General features: G+C 43.2%; 1 protein-coding gene across 3 annotated transcripts; it reads right to left on the bottom strand.

The window, feature by feature from the left end:
* Window positions 1–213: 213 nt before the first annotated feature.
* OPTN (optineurin) lies at window positions 214–21,450 on the bottom strand. Of its 3 annotated transcripts, none has more exons than XM_084271889.1 (14): window positions 21,328–21,450; window positions 20,597–20,764; window positions 18,548–18,750; window positions 15,869–16,027; window positions 14,521–14,597; window positions 12,311–12,445; window positions 11,099–11,183; window positions 8,951–9,066; window positions 8,116–8,265; window positions 7,012–7,105; window positions 6,050–6,208; window positions 5,218–5,348; window positions 3,768–3,847; window positions 214–3,556 (listed from the first exon to the last, which is right to left on the bottom strand). In XM_084271889.1, exons 2-14 carry the CDS (start codon window positions 20,760–20,762, stop codon window positions 3,435–3,437), a joined length of 1,677 nt encoding a protein of 558 aa, XP_084128015.1. In that variant the 5' UTR covers window positions 20,763–20,764; window positions 21,328–21,450; the 3' UTR covers window positions 214–3,434. The 3 variants fall into 3 exon arrangements, with proteins under 3 accessions (XP_084128015.1, XP_084128017.1, XP_084128016.1); XM_084271891.1 differs by having other exon boundaries at window positions 12,311–12,442; XM_084271890.1 differs by lacking the exon at window positions 21,328–21,450 and having other exon boundaries at window positions 20,597–20,895.
* Between the last annotated feature and the right edge of the window lie 459 nt (window positions 21,451–21,909).

The raw sequence follows: 21,909 nt of genomic DNA, 5'->3' as shown, positions 1-21,909 counted from the left end.
ATTAAAGGCCAATAAGAGATTGCATCTGCTGGGAGTACTTGTAATTGATGAAGGTTGCAACCAAGCCGATGAATTTCTCTTCACAACAGATTTCAGTCAGCTCTTGCATTACCAGAAATTATGGATGAAGCCGTGTGAAAACATGAGCTATAGCTAAAAGAAAACAAGAATCCAGAGTCTACAAGAGATAATTAGAACAACAGTGACAACCAGTAGAATAAAAGCAGCTCCTCACTTTAATTACAAGGGCAAAAAAGGGATTGTTTGCTGACAATTCACTGACAGCATGACATGAAAAATACACCGGAGTATTTTCTTTGCCCCAAGAAACATCTACAGGTATTTTTCTTGTATATATTTTAAGAATATTCATATGCTGAGAGTGAACCATAAATCTTACAGTATTGAGGCCTTTCTTTTGAATTAATCAGCTCTGGAAGTTTCAGGTCTGAAGAGAGAGTTGCCAAACTTTTTATTTCTAAATCCACTGTTGATCTGTTCAGTGTGTTTTCTCCTCTGTGATTTGGATCTTCATCCACAAGACAATGTGGAGAAGCACTTAAGGAAGTAGAGAGAATTTGTCATGTACAAGTACAAAGTATCTGCTTTAACTCTGCCCGCTCAATTGCAGTATCAGATTCCAAAGGCTTTCTCTGATAAGAGTTATTCATTCTCCTTAGCTCAATGTCACAAGATGACATAAGCAACACACACAAATTTTCCTGCACAAGCATCTCTTGCAGGTTGTACCATCTTCTTAACATTCAGAGCTTCAGAGCACAGAAGCATGTTGGTCAGGCACCTGTGACCTGATCCTTACTTTTATTTGGAAGAGAAGCATTCCTGCCCTGTACCCGAAAAGTTGTGCTGCTCACTCTTAGCCATCACTGATGGGTGGTCATTGCTGATGGGGCTTTGCACCACGGCTTGACTGCTTTTCCCTGAGAATCTTCTCAAAAGCCCTGTGAGTGCAGTGGAGAGAGGACAAGCAATGATAAAAACAACTAAAATTGTTTCTGGAAGTGAAACCCCAGCATGAAGTCAGTCAGCAATAAAGGCCACGGACCTCTTGCTGCCGGTTGGTCTTGTATTTCTCACAGATGGATGACACAGCTCATAAACCCCGTCACGGATGGTGAGCACACAACTCCTTCACATAAGCAACACTCCTGTGATGCTCCAGGGCATCAGTTGTGTGAGATGTGTTTGAACACTGGGTCTTCCCTCCCTGGTGTAGCGTTTGTGGGCAAGGGCCCGCAAACCTTTTGTAGCTCAGCAGTGACAACTGCTTTCTGATTTCTGGTGCACATGGTAAGACAGAAACCCTAGCTTCTGGGAATAAAACAATTGCTAGCTGTGGTCATGTCATAATTTGCCCTGACATTTAAGACCTTTCAAGATGTATTCTAGCTGTGTTATATTACGTGATCATCTGAGTGACAGGTGTGGAAGTAGCTGTTCTTTTCAAATGAGAAAGATTGCATTGGTTGACATCTGTCAACTCCCGAACTCACCTTGCTGTGTCCCACCTCCTTTGCCCCTCACCTGATTTAATGCTATTTCTAAGTACATCTAATAAATCTAATGCTGTTTCCCATAGATCAGCTCTCTCTTTGCAAATTCCTACAAAGCCTATATGGTGAATGATGTTACAGTGGTCTCTGATCTAGTGGAATTCACACCCCTTTTATTAAATAAACTTTCTAGCAGTTTTATTTGACTAACACTGAAGTTGGCATTTTGATCAGACTGGGCAACAGTAGTGGTTTACCATGAGTTTTGCACTGTCCTAATGAGGTTGGTTACATAAAGGAAGTTGATCAATTTCAGTCACAGGGGTTCTGTGGGATCCACAGAGGCCTTCAGGAGGGTTTAGGTGACCATCTCCACAACCTACATTTCCCTCACCTTTTTCCCTTCAGCACATTTCTTTCTGCATTAAGAATATGCAATTCCTTACAATGCAGAGACACAAACTCCTGCTTGCTTGCTGTGACTTTTTAACAGATCAGTCCCTCGGCTAAGCACAGCCCCTGGGAAGAGTAAGGTTTTTGGGATCAGGGCACCCTGCCTTTTACTAAAGCCATTAAAACTGGACAAGCAAAAACTAACTACAATGGCATTTTGTTACAGTTTTTCCCTTTACACAAACCTACTCCAAAGTAGGTGCTTTAATTATAAATGCAGTTTCTTTTGCATTTTATCTACCCGAGATCCCAGTATTTCTACAGATCACACTGCCTGTATATGAAGGAAGACTCAGGCTTCCTAACTGGCAACCCAATACTTCTGAGACCAAGGCACTCTAATCTCAAATCAGGAAGCAAAACATGAACTTTGAAGTGATAGCAAAAATGAAGTGTTGAGTTTTCATATTTGGGTTGTGTGATTGTCCCACCCAGGCCCTTCTGAGAACCCAGAGTGAAGTGGGCTGGGCACAGAGGGTACTTACTGGTGCCCCTCAGTGAACCTAACAGACCCACCACAGAACAAGTCCTAGCACACAACAGGTCTTTCTACACGAGACTTTGAGTCATATTTGCAATCCTATTTTGGCCTCCAAAGTATCTGCAGGCATAGATTAATTTTATACTTGCAATAGATTTATTTTGAGATGTGAAAATCCATCATACTCTTCTCTTTAAATTATGTTACATCCATCTCAGCTCTTCCTACCACGGTACTGTACAAGTTCAAATGAATTTATTATAATAAAGAAGAATCAACACATCACCTTAAAAATTAACCGTTCTATAAAACCAAGTGACTTAAGTACACCAGGAGCTACATATATCAGACCTAAATGATCTGTTTTTAACCTTACCAACAGCTGGCTAAAGCAAGTTACGTAAGCCATCAAAAATTTAACATCAGATTAGTATGGTCACAGGGGCAGCAATAAAACTGCCATCTGGAGAGAGAGCATGGCTCACTTCAAATGCTCAACGAATACAGCGCTACTCCATTTTGATGAAAGCTTCTCACACAGCTTTTTTTCATGTATTAGTTTCCTGATATATAGTATATGAGAGGTGAAGCATTTACAGGCTCACAGTATTGAACTGATCAGCACACATCTCATCTCCCTTCTGACTTTAGCGACTCAGCCCTGGTCTGTGGGCTAGTTGTAAGAGCAGAGCACATCAGGGGAATGTTCCTTAAAAGATTCCATAGCAGCAGACAGACTGGGAATTCTTAAACTCATCGTGTTGATAACCTATAAAAATTCTCCTCTTAAAGCAGATTAAAACAAGATTAGCGAGTACAGGGCAGGGTAGGATTTTTACCCTTTCCCCACTGAATGAATGAGAATCCCCCTGAAAAACCTCCTTCATGGGATGCAGAGTTGAGCATTATTTGAGCAGGAAGAAGGAAAAGAAAAAAAAGTGTTTGGCAGGTACAATTCCAGAAGATGAAGAACCGGAAGGCATCACTCAGTTAATGCAGTCCATCACGTGAATCTGCAGTGTGTCCAAATCAGGTAGAATTTCTTCACATTTGGGACACGAATACATTGAGATATTCCGCTGCTCTGGCCAGTCTTGACTACCAGTTCCTGCAAGCAGAGAAGATAAAGGATTACCTTTTAAATCACTTGCTTTATTTCCACTCTTCCTGTGGCAGCTGGCTCCCAACAGCCAGAGAATCACGCTCTCTGCAGCCACCCAGTAGGAGGAATAGCCATAGGGAAGCTGGGGAGACACCACAGCCAAGCAAAGCTCTGTTAAACTCAACACAGCAGGGCCTGGCCCGTGAGCTTACAGTACCTCTTTGGACAAGGTGAGGTGAGTGCTCTCGATCTGGTGCCCTGGCTCCGTGGCGATTCTGCATCTCCGCCAAAGAGTTTCTGAGAATAAAAATACAAGTCAAGGGCTCTGAAAAAAGACTGAGCAAAAGGCATCTTCCCTTTGCATCCAGGAAATATCAGAGGTTTCAAAAGAAAAGATTTGCAAGTGAATCAAGTCAACTGGTCATGTGTTTTGTTCACGGCTGCTGCCCCGAAATGGAAACTCTGCTGCTTTGTGAGGTTGTGCCAGGGTCCTGCTGAAATCAGGGTCATACAACTGACACCAGCAGGGTTTGGGCAGCTACACACCAAGGGGTGTGGGGCACACTCCTCTGGGAAACTCCAACGACTCTCAGCTATTCAGGGCAAACAGCAAATTTGATAGAGGTAGAAAAGCAACTTGTACCACAAAAAGAGTTCAGCACAGAGTTAATGTGAAATGGGACTTAATTCTTCAGGTACCCACAGCTTTGACAAGATGGATGGAGGACACGTTTGGTATTTCTTTTTTCTGTTTTACAGCTAGGAGTGCTAAAAGGGTGCAATCCCATGGTACTGCAGTACTTGAAACTATGGGTACTCATTTACCACTACCACCTGGAGAAGCAGCAGATATTGCTGGCACACATGAGGCAAGCTTAGCTACACATTCACGACTAAAATTGAGGTGAGAACCCAAAGCAACTCAAATGAATCATCGGGGAGAATTTACCAAGTGTGAATCATTCCAAAGTGAAATCTTGCTAAGGCACCCAAGTCAGAACTAACATGCCTTACAGAGATTCTATCGCAAAATTAAAATGAGAAGTCAGCCAGGTCATATTTTTCCTCTTCAGAAATTGAAATCAACCAAGAAATAAATGTCTGGAAAGTTGTTTGCTTTTCTACCAAGATGTTACTAGGCAATACTGACCTTCTAGATGTTGGTCAAAGATGACAAAGGGCTGGAGCACCTTCGTTATGAAAACAGGCTGAGAGAGTTGGGGTTATTCAGCCTGGAGAACAGAAGGCTCAGGAGAGACCTTAGAGCGCCTTCCAATACCTAAAGGGGCTACCAAAAAGCTGGAGAGGGGCTGGTTACAAGAGCAGGGAGGGACAGCACAAGGGGGAATGGCCTGAACCTGAAGGAGGGGGGATTTAGATGAGTGAGAAGAAATAAGTTCTTCTCTATCAGCATGGTGAGGCCCTGGTACAGGGTGCCCAAAGAAGCTGTGGCTGCCCCTGGATTCCTGCCAGGGTTCAAGGCCAGGTTGGATGGGGCTTTGGGCATCCTGAGCTAGTGGAGGGTGTCCCTGCCTATGGCAGGGGGTTGGGACTAGATGGGCTTAGAAGTCCCTCCCAACCCAAACCAGCCTGTGAGCCTATGGTAACTCCAGCATGCACAGTAACAAGACAGTCCAAAGGCAGCTCAGGAAAAGTGAAGTTCTCACCGGCCAAGATCTTCAAGGTTTTGCTGCTCTTTTAGCAAGTATGCCAGCTGGACAGCCAACTGCTCCTTCTCCTCATGGATCTTCTCTCTTGCTGCCCTCTCGGCATGGAAATCAGAACAATAAACCTCCATCTGGTCAGAGAAATGAAATTATGCTGAGAATTTGTAACTTGGATGGAACAGTCACATATAACATTCCAAAACAGTAAATCTGTATCTCAGGCTGCATCAACTCAACACTTCTACAGCACCTCCACACTGCAAAGTGAAGACCTGCACCACTTACAAGGTGAAGAAGACTCAGTAGTTTCTGGATTCAGTGTAAGGGACTTCAGGTCTTATCTGGGACAGTGCCATTGTCCTCTGCTGTACAGAGGCAGAAGTGAGGTATAAACAGCAGTGAGGAGGAGACTTGATTGATGACTAGAGACAAATCTGTGGCACAGACGTGGAACTGGGCCAAGATGCCAGTTCTGTGTCTCAAATGTGTAAGACCCTTTTTAGTCACTGTTTACACATACTGGCTGAGTAAAATCATCCCCAAAACATATGCAGTGATTCTTCAGACAGTGGTTTTAAATACACAAACACATCTATTCCCTGCTTTTGTTTGTTGCGCCAGACTCCAGCATACACAGTCCCTCCCACAGACCATAGGGTACGGTGGTAATGGCTCTGCAGGGATCTGCACAGCACGCAGAGTAAGGGAGTGATGCTTTTGGAACTGAGGAAATGCATTCAGTATTCCAGAGTGAGACACTAAATTGCTCCCCCAGGCTTCTGACCAATAGGGGTGAAAGGGAACTAGCCAATTTCTGAAGAAGAGCTGATACCTGAGCACGAAGCACAGCCATGGTTTCAAGGTCCTCTTCTTGCTTAGCAATTATCTGCTTCATTTCATCTATCTGGAGCTGCTTTGCAGCAAGGGCTTGTTCTGCCAACTCAACCTTCTCATTCAGTTGTTCCACAACAACTTTATCCACTCTGTCCAGCTGCAAGAAATTACTATGATTACGTGATGAACTCAGAATAAAACACTAAGTTTGCTTCTTATGCTTCCTGCCCTTGGAAATCTTCCAATTTTGGTCATCAAAGGAACTTGGACTAAGACAGCAGTGGTGATCAGTACTTTAATGTAAAGGTCAGTTTTGAGCTTCCAAACTACACTGTACCAAATTAAAACAGTGTCCATCTTCCAAAATTACACAGAAGGATCTGCATCCCAGACTCTTAAGAGGGGGTGGAGGCCCCATCCCTGGAGATATTAAATGTCAGGCTCGATGGGTCTCCAAGCAATGTGATCTAGGGAAGATGTCCCTCCTCACTGCATAGGGGGTGGACTAGGTGGCCTTTAAAGGTCCCTTCCAACCTTACACAATCTATGATTCTATAACGTGGCATTTCAATGGAGCCTGAGTTAGGAGCAGGACCTCAGTGTGGCAGGCATTCTATTTAAGATTACCAAAAGGTTTGGAGGTCTGTCTTCCCATATTTACAAGTTATGCTGCAGGAACACCTATATGCCTTTGTATATCACAGACCTCTAAGGACCAAACTCACTCTGCATTGCAGATCAGACCTTATCCAGACAACACCATGGAAGTGCTGATGTGTGGATGGTTTTCTGTAGTTCACAGCACAGGATGTATGTTTATTGTAGCAATGCTGCTATGCTGCATGCTATATTATGTAGAAGGGATGACAGTTATTTCCTGCCCAAATTTGTTCCCAAGTACATTCTCCCATCCCTTCCCACTTTCCCCTAATTAATTATTACTTCTTGTGATGAGTTTACCTCTTTGAGTTTCATTTCGCTGATTGTTTTCATTGCCTCAGTAAGATCAGAAAGGAGTTTGTTGTATGCATCCTGCAAGTTACTAAATCTTGCCCTGTTCATGACAAGAGAAGAGGTAAAAGTTTGAAATACCAAAAAATTCTTTGAAATGTAAATAATGTGTCAGAATTTGAAAAAACAAAAAGCCCCATCACAACACACCACCAGCTCCTTGCAAATGAATCTCCATTTCTGATGAGAAAATATGCTCCATCTCTCTTCCAGTGAGTTATGTGCTGCTCTATCCATGGACTGAGTCCAAACAAATGTCCTTACTGATTGTCTGAATCCATCACCCAGTATCTTTATATCAAGCTCACAAATTCTGCTCAAAATTAAACACCCCTCTTAGGAAGACATCCCAGTCTTGACTCAGAGACTTCAAGTGAAGTAGGATTAATCAGGAGAAGAACAAGACACAAACTCCAAAGATAATAAGCAGCTTCTCCAGCAGCTGAAGCCAGGTCCTTCAAGCAATTCAACCTCTCTATACAGCTTGGACTGACATTGTCACACTCTTTACATGGACTGCACATGGAAGGGAGGGGAAAGCCAGAGCAACCTTCAGCTTCAATGCATACATAGGTTTCCTAGTTGCAAATGTATTGTAGAGACTGCAGACATCTTCACTGATGTCACTTTCCCATCATTGTCACCACCTGACTTCTGCCTACCCTCCAAACTGTGGATGTCTTTACCCCTGCTAGTCAGTGGGATAGTTGTTGTCACATTTCTGCTTCCTCTGCCTGTACCTGACCCTCTTCAGTCTTTGACTTCATTACAAAAGGAAGATACAAGTCAAATTTCAAGTCAAATTTTCTTAAGTGAGAGGTTCAGTAGACAGAAGAGTACAATTTGAAGTCACCACGCTGCACTCATTCAGTGTGACACAGACACTGAGGTGAATGCAGGTTTTTAGTTTGGACTCTACAAACACAACAGTTTCAAAGGGTGCAGAACACAAACCTCGTATTTCAGATTAAATTCCCCTTCGGCCAGGTTCCCTTGGACTTCCCTTCCTCACTGACAATACCTCCCTGAAATATAAACCCAAGTTACACTTACTTTTCTTCATGTGTCTTGGCTTGCTCCAGCTTGACCTCTGCCTGCATGCTCTCCACCTGAAGTTCCAGCTTCTTGATGGTGTATATTAGCTGCTGCCTCTCCTCCAATTCTGATGCAGCAGCCGAGTTTTTTTTTTCCAGTATTTGGCACCTGACAGAACAAGGAGAAAAGTTGATCCCACCTGTTCACCCTTTCCTGACAGATTTGGTACACTAGGCATATAATGCAAGAAGAATCTTTTGTGTGGTTGACTTTAAAGGCTTATTTTGGTGAAGCACAAGGAAAGTAAAAAATTAACCTGTACAAACCCACCAGAAAACAAAGCTACTGAAGCCAACACTTACTTTCTTATTATTATGAATCTCAAAAACCTAGAATTTTACAGAAAAACGAGCAACTAAAGTGAAGTTCTTGGAGCCACCTTTTATAACATACACAACTGGTCTTTCAAAAGCCCAGAGAGTTCATGTGAAAAGGGTCATTACTAGGTCCCTTAGCTTCTTTTCCCCTAAGACTACAACAGGGATTGATTATGTGAAGCAGAAAACAGGCAAGATTTGTCTTTACATCAGAAAAGGTTAAAACCCTAAATCTTAAGATTCAAAGCACCGAGGCTCTATTTGTAGAACGAGGTTGGCAGCTCCGATTTTGTGGCAATTACTGTATTTCTGTACTTTCATCTCCACTTACAAAGACAGAGCAATCTTTTACAGCATTTCTGTGAAACAGATTCTTAAGTCGATATTTGTAGACCTGGTGAGTTTCCCAAAGTGGGAGTTATCATACAAACATATACCAGGTATCACAGCAGAACTTTTGTTCTTCCAAACCTTACTTTTCTTGAAGCTTCTTCTGAATCAATTCTGCTTCTTTTAACTTCGCATGGGCTTCCTGAAGCTCTTTAAACAGAGCACAAACTTGCAAATTCAGGGCTTCTACTTCACTGCCAACCTTTTAGAGAAAAAATAAGGAAAATTACACATGAACAATTCAAGGTAGGAAAGTTACAGGCTGAGAGATCTAACAAGCAACAGCTTCACAATTACTGATTATTTCTAATTATGGCAGAACCCCATTTTGACTTAAGACTTCCATAAAATCCAGGTGACTCAAAAAACCACATTATTACTGACTTCCCAGTGTTGACTAGAATACACCTTATGCAGATGGGAAACACGTTTCTTTCTGAGAGCTCACAATTTAAAGCACGCATGAGCAAAGCAGACAGACTTAGTGATTACTGCCACTCCTCTATGCAACAGTTATAGTATGTCAAGGAAATAAACAAATGATCTATCTCTGTGTAGAGTTCCAGGATGCTAGCAACATTTCAATTTGCAGAAAACTAGACATTGGTAGAAGTTACCCTAACAGAAAACACATCAAAAAATTAAACTATATAACACTGGCAAGAGTCTGGCTTCTAATCAAGCTGGACTGTGAATTCTTGGTCCTTGGTGAAAGCCATTGTAATTCAAGATATTTTACTTAACTGGAACACAATCAATCTATGCTTCGAGAAAGGAAGTCTGGCATCCTCACTGAAGGAAAAGGCTAACTTGACTCACAAAATTTATCACACAGTATAGACTGTCTCTAACACTCACACCTCAGCCTGCCCAGGAAAGGAGCAAAACCCAAATCACAGCCTCCTAGATCTCTGCTTCTGTCAAGCTTGCGAGCAGCCTCTGAGGGAGGGCAAAGCAATAAATGCAGTGGTGCTTTAAGGTGACTTATTTCAGGAGACCTGGCCGAGATTTGTGTCCAGCTGCCTCTTTGGCAGAGGATGTGCTCTAGTCTCTTCTCTCCCAGCCACTCTTCAAAGCCAAAGGAGGTTTGAAAAACATTTCCTTTAACAGGATGTCTTCCAATGCAGAGCCCTCAAATGGTCCACTCTGCACCCCCACACTGTTTTATTAAAGATCCCAAAATTTTATAGTAGGGGGAGATAACACAAGCTCTGCTGACAAGAATCCTCTGAAGAAACCAAACAGCATATAAATGGAAACGGCGAGTACCACCACAGGGATGTCACCACGCTGACCTCAATATATGTACTTAGATGAGGAGCATCTGGCTCAAGCTCTAACTCAGGCAAGGTTGAGATAAAAATACTGGAAAGTATTAACTGAGACAGCATCTGCTTTCCTTAGAAAGTACATCTCTTGGCCTGGCCACAAACTAGTTGTGTTTAACTAAGCCAGCCCAGTCCTAAAATACTTGTCCTGGCCTTCAGAAGGGCACAGGTCTCCAGCAGATCCCAGAGTGTATCTGATAGCCCCTTGCAGCACCTCAGATAACCCACACTACCTCATATACAGGCATTCGAAGTTGCCTGTCTTAGGCAGTTGTGCTGACCCTGAATGATCTCCACTCACACAGAGACACCTACAACAGTAAGCACATAATTTTGGGTGTCTCAATCCGGAGCTGAATCCCAATCCCAACATCCATTCAAAACCTTAACTGAAAACATCAGGACTGAGTTTGCCTGGAACTCTGTCTCAGTCCAAGATAGTTCTGTGCCACCCTTGTAATACATCTCACCAAAACCATGAAGAAAAATACCATATAAGCCTCATACCTGAAGTCTGTTTTACTGTATGCTGTCACTGGATTCTGATCTAAAAGCTGACCTAGCCAGCAGTGAGAAAATTCCCCTAGTCTGGAAATCTTTGTGGAGCTCAAAATGACTCCATTCCTCTTTGTTTAGTGGATACTGCCACAACAATGCAGTGCATCTGCAGTTATGCCACGCTTCCCTAATTCTTGGCCATCAATCTCACCCCTTTTTGGTGGCTGGTATAATTTGTGACTGCTTCTATGATAGGGATTAAAGGGATCAAAACTCACTTCCACACCCTGTGCAAGATATTTGCCTCTGGCTCCCTGAGTGCAAGTGGAAATCTAGGCCCTGAGGTTGTTGGCCTCAATAGGTAAGCTGTTTTTTGTTAAATCTCAGCTCAGGAGGACAGGTACTTACAGCCTCTGAACTCTCCTCTTCTTCCTGTTCAGTTTGTGTCCCATTCTCCAGGCAGTTGCTGGTTTCCTTCTCCAGCTCTGACAGTCTGAAAAACAGAATGAGCCACTAATGATGGATTTGGCCCATATTTAAAGTGAGATTATGACTATTCAAGGATATCATGCAAACAACATACTGTCTTCCTAACCTCTCAGTCACAAACAAGAGGCAGAACTGAAAGCACAGACATGTGGAAAAGCCTGCACAATCACAGGAGTTCCTGAAGAGCATGGGACATCCAGTATATTTAATTCAAATGGATGTCTAAGTCTGCAGGTGTGGTGAGTGACAGTGACATTCAGTCCATGAGGATCAATCTTTGTCCAGAGTTGCTAACCCTTTGGAAATGGGTCATTCTGTTCACTGAATCCAGTAATTACTATTACCTCTATTTTCTTCTGGTATTTTCAGAGGCTGAGATTTCTAATAATCATTCAGCCATGGCTCATTACCTCTTCTAGAAAGACCACATCAAAGCAATTACTGTGGCACCAACTTTTCACAGTAGATAATGTGCAGAAAGTCTGACTCTGTCTCTGTGAAGTTGTGATTTGGAACAGCTCCTGCTTAGGCAATTCTCCATGCCTGAACAGTCACGCTGATTTATACCAATATAACCCAGCTGAGACAGACTCTCACGCAGGTCTCACTGGTAAAACTCTCTCTTAAAACAAGTTTGGATTGAAACATATTTTAGACATTTTTAAAGAGCTTTTGCAAGCTTACACATTGCTAAATGGAGCCTGCCAATATCACGAACAGGACTGTAATCCCCATTTTTATAGGGAGTGAGTTGCTTAAGGCCCCACACGCAGATGATTCATACAAAGCCCAATAACTACGGAGGAGCAAGTGGAGAGAACATCCTCAACCAGTCATTGTGTCATTCTGACATAACCTGGGGAAAGTTCAAACCCAAGAGGAAATGCATAACTTGTCATGATCTGTGGTGGTATTGGAAATAACCAAACATGGAAACTCTTGGCTCACAAAAGAGAACCTGTGGTTTATCCCTGTAAGGACTACCACAAAAATATGTTATTACTACTGAGTGGTCAGAAAATTCCCCATCCAGGTCACATTGATACTACAGCTTGTCTCTGATCAGCCACAGACATGATAACTACACTCAATAACTACAGTTCCAAACGTTACAGTGCACCAAGTCCATACCTCTCTCTTTGATCTTGCAGCTCCTTCTCAAGTTTTTCCCTCTTCTGAGTTTCATTTCTAAGGCAGCAGAGCAGCTGGCTCACAGTTAGCTCCTCGGATTCCAAATTCTTAGATTCATCTGCAGTTTTGTTCCTGCTTCAAACCAAAGCAGAATTAAGTAACAACAGCTATGATTTTACTAGAGCACTCCCTTAGCTCCAGTTATATGATCCAGTCTGAGGCCACCATTTCACACAGTGCTGAAAACCAGTGTTCACAGCAAAGTACTCATCCCCAAGAACTGAGACGGGCCCACAAGCCACTGTCCACAGTCCCCATGCTTGCAAATGTCTCTGCTTTTCACAGGGCTCATGAAGATCCCTTCAAGCTGGGAAAACAGTTTAGTACTCAAGCAAGGAAAACAAAAGCAGTGAAGACAATATAAAAAAAAGCCAGTGCATTTATTCTGACCTACTTTGCAGCCCCTTCTGCAAAGTGCCGCTGTTTGTTCCCAAAATAACATTTTTCCCATGAAACATGCAGTATTTCTTATCTCAGTCTCATTCCTTTCCAGGAAAAGAAGGCATGTTCCACTAAAAATGGTGATCAGAAATTGGTTTCTTTTTCAGAAAAAAAACAACCCTCTTCAGTGTTTCACCTCCTTCACATTCTCTAGCATTATGCTACTGTAGAAGTGAACCAAAACAAGTATAAAACTATCTGAAAAAGTAAGTTAATTTCCTGGCAAAAAAGAATTACTGTATTCCATTCCCTGTGTTTTGATGTCAATCTAGACAGAAAGTCAAAATCCCCTAACTGTATGGTAAGACAGGCAGGTTAGATAATCTGTACAATTTCAGAAGCTCAGCTGTAAGCCAGCAGGTGTTTAAAACTCCACTTTTGTAGTTTAGAACAGAAAGCAAAGCATAGTCCTCTGTGTGCTCCCGAGAGCTAGAAATCTTTAGTGAGCAAAATTCAATACCCCAAAGACAGTGTTCAGCCAGGATATTTTAAGTCAATAACTTTTATCAGGGGATTTTTATTGCACAGTTCTAGTCTTACAGAAATAAACCCCTCCTGAGCGGATCACATTTCTCTGAACCTGTTAACAGCACCAGTCTAAAGTTTCAGTGCTGGACAAAGACACGTGGTGACACAGGAAATATATTAAAAGGTACATATACCCTCTGTTCTTGTAGATATGGCCCAGATACTCCTCCAAAGGTGAGCAACTTGTCTTCTCATAATCAGAGCACTCTCATAAACCACTGCTATCCACAAGCTTAATACCTGCAGCCTGGTCTGTGTCAGCAAGTCTCTCAGTTTCTTTTCTCCCTCTGCTTTCAACTTAACTGCATGCTGAGGGACAGGGTTCTATGTCATGACATTAAAACACTGTTCTCCCTTGCAGTGACGTAGGGAGTGACAACCTGTACGTGGAACACAGCTTTTTGGTCTGCTCTGTGCCCTTAGCCTTTTATACATCCTGTCCTTCCAAAAGCAAAGGCCACAAAATAAAGTGTTTAGCCACAACCATCTAGCTGCTAAATTGGGCAGTATCCAAAATGGAAAGTTTAATACTATCAGCTGTCTATGTCTATGAGGAGATATGGTTCAGCTAGGGGCAAGAAAGTCCCTTGTACACTGGAGCTGATGGAAAGATCAAATTTTGAGAAGTGACCTAAACAGAATGCTGCTTTTTTAAGCCTAGTAAACTGAAAAAAAAAAAAAAAAAAGACTGTGTTATTGCACTGTCTACCCCACCATGATACACTTCATACCAATGACACAAAAGCAGAGTAGTTCAAATCTGAAAGACTACAAGACCTTTGATCCTTACCAACATCACTGGAATTGGGTAGAAGACAGATACTCTATTACATAGTCACCAGTGACTAGAAGGGAGGGAGTCCCTGCTGCCTCTAGTTACCTCTTCTGTTTGGCCTTATTTAAAAGCCTGAAAAGTTGGCAAGTCAGCATGTACACAAATGCCTGGCCAACTGGCCAGAATATGCACTCCCTCTTGTCAACGAGCTAAAATTGAAAGGAAATGCCAGAGAGCTGAGAGTCTTTCTGAACATGGTAGAGAGGTAGAGAAACGGAGGGATTAAAGGCCACAGAAACCAGGACTTTCCAGTAGTGCATTCCTCATAGAAAAAAGTTCCCTCACATTGCAAACAAAACACACTGCAGAAGTCTGAATCACACACATCATACAAGAACCTACATACATGTAGAAAGCAATGTTACTGGTCATTTCACCACTATTCTCCTGGTGTTCCTTGGCAGTTCTATTTACTTCTCCTTCCTAGGAAAGAAAAAAAAACACAAATAGCTTGGTATGTGGACTAAACAGGACACAATTTTATTTACTTGAGTTAAGGAAGGAAGAAAACCAAGGTAAACTACTTCTGTAGCAATCAAATAAACCACAAAACTCCTACAGATCAGTTACATGTTTGGAAATTCTTAACTTAAACACTTCACATGCCTTTCCCTGTATCTCTCCCGGACTGATCACAGAAGAGGAACAACAATGAGATTTGGCATTCTCCTTTCATCAACTTCCATGGCCACTCTCCCCTACAGAGATAACTGGGCACAGCAACAGCCAGCACCACTGCAGGTGGTATTAAATATAAGCCTAGAACATACTCTCCAGCCTCCCAAAAGAACCACTCTTCCATCCCACTACAGATGTAACTTCTTGACCTCTGAAGCACAAAAAAAGGAGTTTTCCTGCAGCCTGAAGTTTTCTTCAACAACTCCAAACAAGTTTAATTAAATTCTCTTAATTTCTTCCTGTACTTTACAGAGAGGGATCTGCTACTACAGGGATAGCAGAGACCCCCATTTTCACGTTTTGCCTGTGAAGACTTTTTGCAGCTGCAAGAACAGTATAAAAAAAATTTTTGTGGCCTCTGGGGATCACTTCTACATCTTTGCACTTAGTTTTGTTTGTCTACATCACTACATACCTGTCAGCAGAAAGTGAGCCCTGTTCTCAAAAGAGAATGCCCCTTCTATGCATAGGTTCTGGTCCTTAACAAAATATAGTACAGATGTTCCCAAGAATTGATACCAAGACAAGAATTAGTGAGAAGTCACCCATTGTACTATGTTGTTTTTTTCAGAAAATATTTTAGTGTGAAAATACCTATGAAATTCATTTACTTTGAACATGAAGGTGAGAGGACAAAATAAATTCCAAGTCCTTTACTGCTACATCTTGTAACAGACAAGTGCTCCATGTCAGGTAATTTAGGAGACCACAGAACTCTTCTTCCAAATCTACTGTGTCTCTATCTTGTGTTACTGGTGTTGCTGGAAGTTTGCTGTTCCTTCATGAAAAGGCATAATGACTTCTCACTTACTTGGATATAGATTCAGCCTTTCTACTAAAGGAAGAGAGCTACAAAATGTCCTCAAGTAAACACTGTTGACATAATTATACTCACACCTACTTCCTCATTCAGCCTGGTATGAGGAGAAAATTCGGTTTGCAAAAAAAGGAGGACCAAGCTGGCAATACAGTTTCTGGCCCCAGGTCACCATGCTCCTCCTATTCCTCTCACTTACGTTCATCCCAATCTCCACAAAGGAATCCTCTGCTGAGGATATGTTCAGCTTGACCTGCAGTTCTGAAATGATGGCTAGCAGATCTGCCTTCTCAACCTGAAGCCGTTGCACCTGGGATTTCAGCTGCATCACTTCCTTCTCAGGAGCCACGCTGCCCTCCTAGGATAAACAAACCCTGTATTAGCCAACTAAAAGGAAACACCAGCCACAAAGCACAGAGCTTGAGTGTAACAGTGGTGTCCTGCATCCCTTCTTCTCTGTTTATGTTTGCCTGGAAAAACCCAGTGTACAATATGCTCTGCTCCACCAGTCAGCAAGAAGTCTGAACTGTGAAACCAAGTTAATCAAACGATGAGAATCGTGCTTCTGCAAGTCATGGGCCTGGTTCTCTGAATGCACAGGGAATTAGGATGTAAATCTTGGCCTGAATCTATGTCTCTCACTACCACACAGGGTATCAGCCAACCTATAGAATGACTGTGTTTTTTCATCTATAACCACATTCTTCTTTGCCCAAATCTACCTAAGACTGTAGGAAGAAAAAAGCAGTGAGCAAAGAGCTTTTCCACACACCTCACTTGCAGCCTTTCCCCACCATACCCCGTGTACAAATTTCTCCCTTTAACCCTTCCACAAAGCCTCTGCCCCTCAGAGATTCACCCCAAACTTAAGCTTTCCTTCCAGTCATGACTATCTCCATCTTCCGCCTTTTCCCTTTCCCCAGGATCCATAAAACCCTCTCTTTAGCCACTGGAGAACCAAGGAGCCTCATTTTTTCCCCTCTCCTGTAGATGCCTCATTCCATTACAAAACTTTCCCTGAGTTTTTTTCTTCCTCGTTTTGTAATCTGAGCCTTTCACCTCCTGGTAAATGCCTTTATTACACCACATACCATCAACGTAAATTCTGGTCGATTCTTGGAGTCTGAATTACATTCTCATCTATGATTCACACCAAATCTCCAAACTCTTGCTATGCTGACAGTGTCTCTCATCCCTGACTTGCTGCTGTCTCTGATTGTATGCTTAGGCTGTAAGAGGATGCAATTAGAGTCAGCTCCAGTGAAGAGGAGAGAGCGTTACAGCAACCTGTGCTAACGGAGGTACAATTGAAAGAAGCTCTCCTATGAATGCAGGTTTATCACTAAAGGAGGCAGCACAGCATATTTCTGATTTGCTTTGAGTGAAACAGAGCTGTCACTAAATAGCAGCAGTGGGCAACAGATAATAGTAAAAAAAGAGAGGTGGGAGAAATTAGACTAAATCACTCTTTCTATTAGAGGAATTTTTTCATGCTTTTTTTTAAACAAACAAAAAAGAAAAAAATAAAGTTGAACTAAAGCATTCAAGAAATAGAGTGATTTTGGCTTAAATGACAGCCTGAAAGTCATAATCAGAAACGAAAATACTGGTGTTTAAATTACAGTTACCACTGGCTGATAAAACTGCAAAGAAACACAGAAGAACCATGGCCTACTCTATGTAGCTCTTGATATGAGATATTTAGAAGAGATGTCTTTTTTCCTAATCCAAATGTTGAATTATTCAAGCAGGCTGGATCATTGCGTCAATAGTAAACTTTAAGTATTCAAATTACAAGAAGTTCTAAAACAGGTAGAGGCAGAAGAAATACTTCCCCATAAAAACTATTCCAGATTAATGAAATTCTGAGTTTCCCTGACAATCCTGAAACACCACTTTTAGCCTGTAAAGACTGTGTAAATATTATTTACATGCTATTCATATGTTACCTTATTCCCCCTTGTAACTTGTGAACTCACTGGCAAATTTTCATTATGTGCTGAATAATTTCTTAACAGAGGTCCATAAAATAGGCAGGCAGGAGAGAAGAGAGACTTTACTAGTAACTCTGGAGAAGGCTAATACATTCGTCCTTCAACAGGCAACACAGAATCCACATGGGTCCTGGTGGTACAAGATGCCAGGATGCATCAGTTTGATGCTGCATTAAACTCCTCCTTAAACACCTCTTTACATGACCAAGTGGGACACCAAGCAGGTTTTGTTTTAATAGCCTTTGTTCATGGATGTTTCAGTATTGCCTGAAAATTGATGTTATCTGGCTACTAAGCAATCACCTGCAGCAGCAGAAATGATGTGTTACAGAGCCAAGGGTAAGATTGAGGAAAGAAGCTCAGCCAGATTCAAATGGAGCAGCAGAAGCACAGATTTAAGCTGACCTCAGTAAAAGAGCTTTCATGAGGAGAATGATATAATGAAAATTGATGGTCTGTTTTGGGTTTTTTTTTTGCTTATATGTCAACTTCTCCCTGAAAACACAACTACAAAAGCAATTAAATGATCCTAAGAGATTGACATGCTAATGAGCAAAAAGGATGGATAAAATCAAGAGATGCTGAACACTAAACAAAGCAGAGAATGGTAAGTTAGCAAGAAATGTTAATTTCTTATGTCAAGAATGTTAATTATTCTTCTTACTTAAATATTAATTAAAATGTAAATTCTCAGGTGTGGCACAATTACTACACTCTGAGAAGGCTCACTTCATAAAATAAGTCAGGCCAAGACCTCTTGTTAGAGCATAAGGATAAAAAAGGAGATGTTAACACATCTCCAAACCTCCCAGTGTGCTGAAGGGACACGAATGCTCCAGACGTTCAACTTAAAATCATGTCAATCCAACCGATTCCTTATTTACCATTTCAGCTCCTTCTCCTCTTTCCTTTAAGCTCTGAAGCTGCTGCTGTAGCTGCTCGTTTTCAATGCACTTGGCTAGCAAGCACTGCTTAGCTTCCTTAAACTTCAACTCGTAAAATTCTCTTTCTTCCTTCTGCTTCTCTCGCCAGACGGAAAGTTCTTCGTATCGGTCCTTCATAGCTTGGTTATGCAACTTCATGGCTTCTAAAGAGCCAGAGACAAGACAGTGATTCACATTAATATCCTGTCAATGAACCAGCAGATTTCCTCTTCACTGAGCTCAGCTTTCTTCAGTGATTTAGCAATAATTAAAGTATGAAATGCCTCACGTACCTTAAATACCAAACCGAAACTAAACTTCATATAGTTTGTTAGCACTATAAAAGAACAGCATCACATACGTTGCTGAAATCACATGCCCACACTCTCTTGGGTTTTGACTTATTCCTAAACTGAGAAGTCCATGCAAGCAGTATTGTTCACAAGTAGTACTTGGTATATCTTGCTGCATGTATTATTTACATGATCAACTCAAATGAAACTACTGAACTGGTATTCTGAAACTACTGAGAGCTAGTAGGGAAAACAGATACCCTAGTCTGGTAAATTACTGCATGAAAACAGATGCTATCTAACTGAAGGTCTCAAATATGCTCAGCAATGTTCTACTTGAACATTTGGTTAAGATTTGACTGAAAACATTGAAAAAAATATACCTCGCAACTTACAGAGAAGTTCGTTCCTCCTGCCTGGGAAGCCATGTGGATGTAACAAAGTCAGTATGTAATGATGTCAGTCTTACTACTACAAAACACTTACAAGATTTTGAGGAAGAGTCAATGGAAGTATTTCAGACTTGTTTTTTTAAAGCAACAAACTCAAAGCTAGTTGCCTGAAAATCTTTTATACATTGGATTTTCCAATAACTACCGTTATGTCCTGATGTTATATTATAAACTGCCAACAAGTCCTTCTGGTTATATAAATAAATCTAGCTCTGGAGAATAATTCTTCAAGGTATGAATTACAACAGGTGAAAATGTGGTCCCGAAACATTATCTTATATAATAAAGGACCCTTTAGCAAAAGATCAGAGGCACTTTGAGAAACAACCTTCCTGCCAGAAGACGCCAAGGCAGAGAACTTGGATCAGGTCCAAAAATGACTCAGGTGGTATTTAAACACTGGTGTAAAATCACAGGACACAAGATATGTGACTTCATGCTCTGCTGCTATGTAACAGGGAGGTATACCTCTGACTTTTACACAGAAAATTTCCAAATCCTTTGGACTTTGCTCTATCCGCTTTCCAAGATTTTTTTTTTGTTTTTTTTAGAAAAGGTATCTGACACTTAAAACTTCTGGGATTTGGAAACAAAGCACTCTGTCCTGAAAGACTCAACTCATTAGCCATTTTCAGGGAAGCCCGTTGGTTTCTCCTGGACTGGCCCTGCCATGGCTGCTACTTCCTTTTGGTACAGGTGCCACCACATCTAAACGTTCACATTCCTTGAGACATACAGTGTAGGGCAGCCTGCTCCAACTCCCCTCTCTGTCCAAGGGGATGCAGCTCCTTTCAGAGAGCATCCTAACGCAAACTGTTCTGGGCACTGTGAAGTACCCACCCCTCCTGATGCAGCTACAGCAAAGCATTAGTCTATCTATATATAGCTGCTCCACAGCCCTAAAATACAAATCAAAAAAAGCTTTTAGAGGTTGATGAGCAAAGAGCGTATAATAGTAGGAGATTCTACACCTTGTCTCCTACAATAGAGAGTTCTATCCTACTTATATGTGTAATTCTGAAGCAAATAAACCATCCATCACAGGGCTGTTCTCCCCATAATCTTCCATACCAATTTAATTTGATGTGTCCTATGGAACTGGACTTACTACTCGCAGAGTCACTTTATACAGCAGATGCTACCCAGGTATAAAATGTAACCCAGCAATGGCAAATGAACACTGAATTCAGACTCACAGGACAAAACCCCTCATGTAAGAAACTCAGGGCTTTTGCTTTTCAAGACTGGTTCACGTGCGCATTCACCTTTTAACTCATTGTTCTCAGTGATTAGTTCTTTCATCTGCTGCACCATCTCCTCTGGGGTGTAGGTACTAAGGGCAGGGGCAGTCACGCTGTCTGTTCCGTTTTCCATTTTGCCCCTGGGATGCTCTCCATTTTCAGCAGGGCGGCTCTTCAACTTGCTGGACATCTCTGAAGCGGGTGCAAACAGAAGACTCTCAATTTCTTGCCCACTTATAAAGAAAGCATAACCATACCTTCATTTTATTCAGACAAGCAAGACACAGGTCTGAACGCGCAGGCACCTTCCTATCACTCTGACCCTGTTGCACCCCGAGTCCCCATGAGGCTCCACATCCCACCAACCCCTCGCAGGGCGGCACGAAGAACGCCTCTCACCCCCCTGTACGTCTCTCGGGCTAACCAGCCTCGGGAGCCTTCCCCTGGGAGTGAACCAAGAACCCCTGTCTCATGGCCCACTCTCCCCCCTTTCCCTCGCCAGCCCCGGACGTGCGCAGCCTGGCAGCGTTCTGGCAGGTCGGCAGCTCCCGTCCCTGAGCGCAGCGGGGCCCGACACCCGCCCGGCCCTAACAGGGCCCGGGGCGGCACCGCCGCCTCCCACCGCCCCGCTCGGCCCCGGCGCTGCGTTTCACGCCGAGGCTCCGCTTCCGCCCATCTTTAACTTTCATTTTCGCTTTCCCGACCCCTTTTCCCTCCTCCACCGCCGCGCTGCCGGGGGAGGCTGAGGCGCCCACCTCTGCCCAGTCACAGCCGCTCCGTCCCGCCGCCGCCGCAGCCACTACCCCCGCCCCGGGCCAGGCCGGGGGCGGCCTCCGGGAGCCGAAAACCGGTGTTTCCCCGCTTGCCCTTCCACAACGCGGCCCGCCCTCCCTGCAGGCCCACCCCGGATCTGCCGAGTCACCGGCTGAGCCCGCCCACAGCGATCACGATGGACACCTGCCGCCACCGCCGCCCGGCCGTTCCCCCCGGCGCCGGGCTCGCCTCAGGGGCAGCCACCGCCCCGCGCTGCGCGTAATCCCCCACCTCAGTCACGGCACGGCCATAGCGGCCCGGCTCAGCTGACTGCCCTCCCCCGCCGTCCCCGCCTCCTCCACCGCGGGGACTTCCCGAGCTCTTCGCTTCCCGCCCACCGGCGGTAGGGCAGGCTGCGGGCCTACTTGCCGTTCTCCCTGCCTCCGGTGCCGGGACTCCAGCGTCCTCATAGCGTGTCCTTTCCCTTACACACCACCCTGCCCCGGTTCCCGCCCTGAGGAGCCCAGGGCTTGTCAACCGAGCAGGAGCCGGAGTGAAATCCCCGACAAGGAGGGGCAAGGTCG

Source organism: Gallinula chloropus (assembly GCF_964237585.1).
Source record: "Gallinula chloropus genome assembly, chromosome: 1".
In the NCBI taxonomy this organism is placed as follows: Eukaryota; Metazoa; Chordata; class Aves; order Gruiformes; family Rallidae; genus Gallinula; species Gallinula chloropus.
Note: the sequence above shows the minus strand (reverse complement) of the source record. Positions and strands in the feature narration are given on the sequence as shown.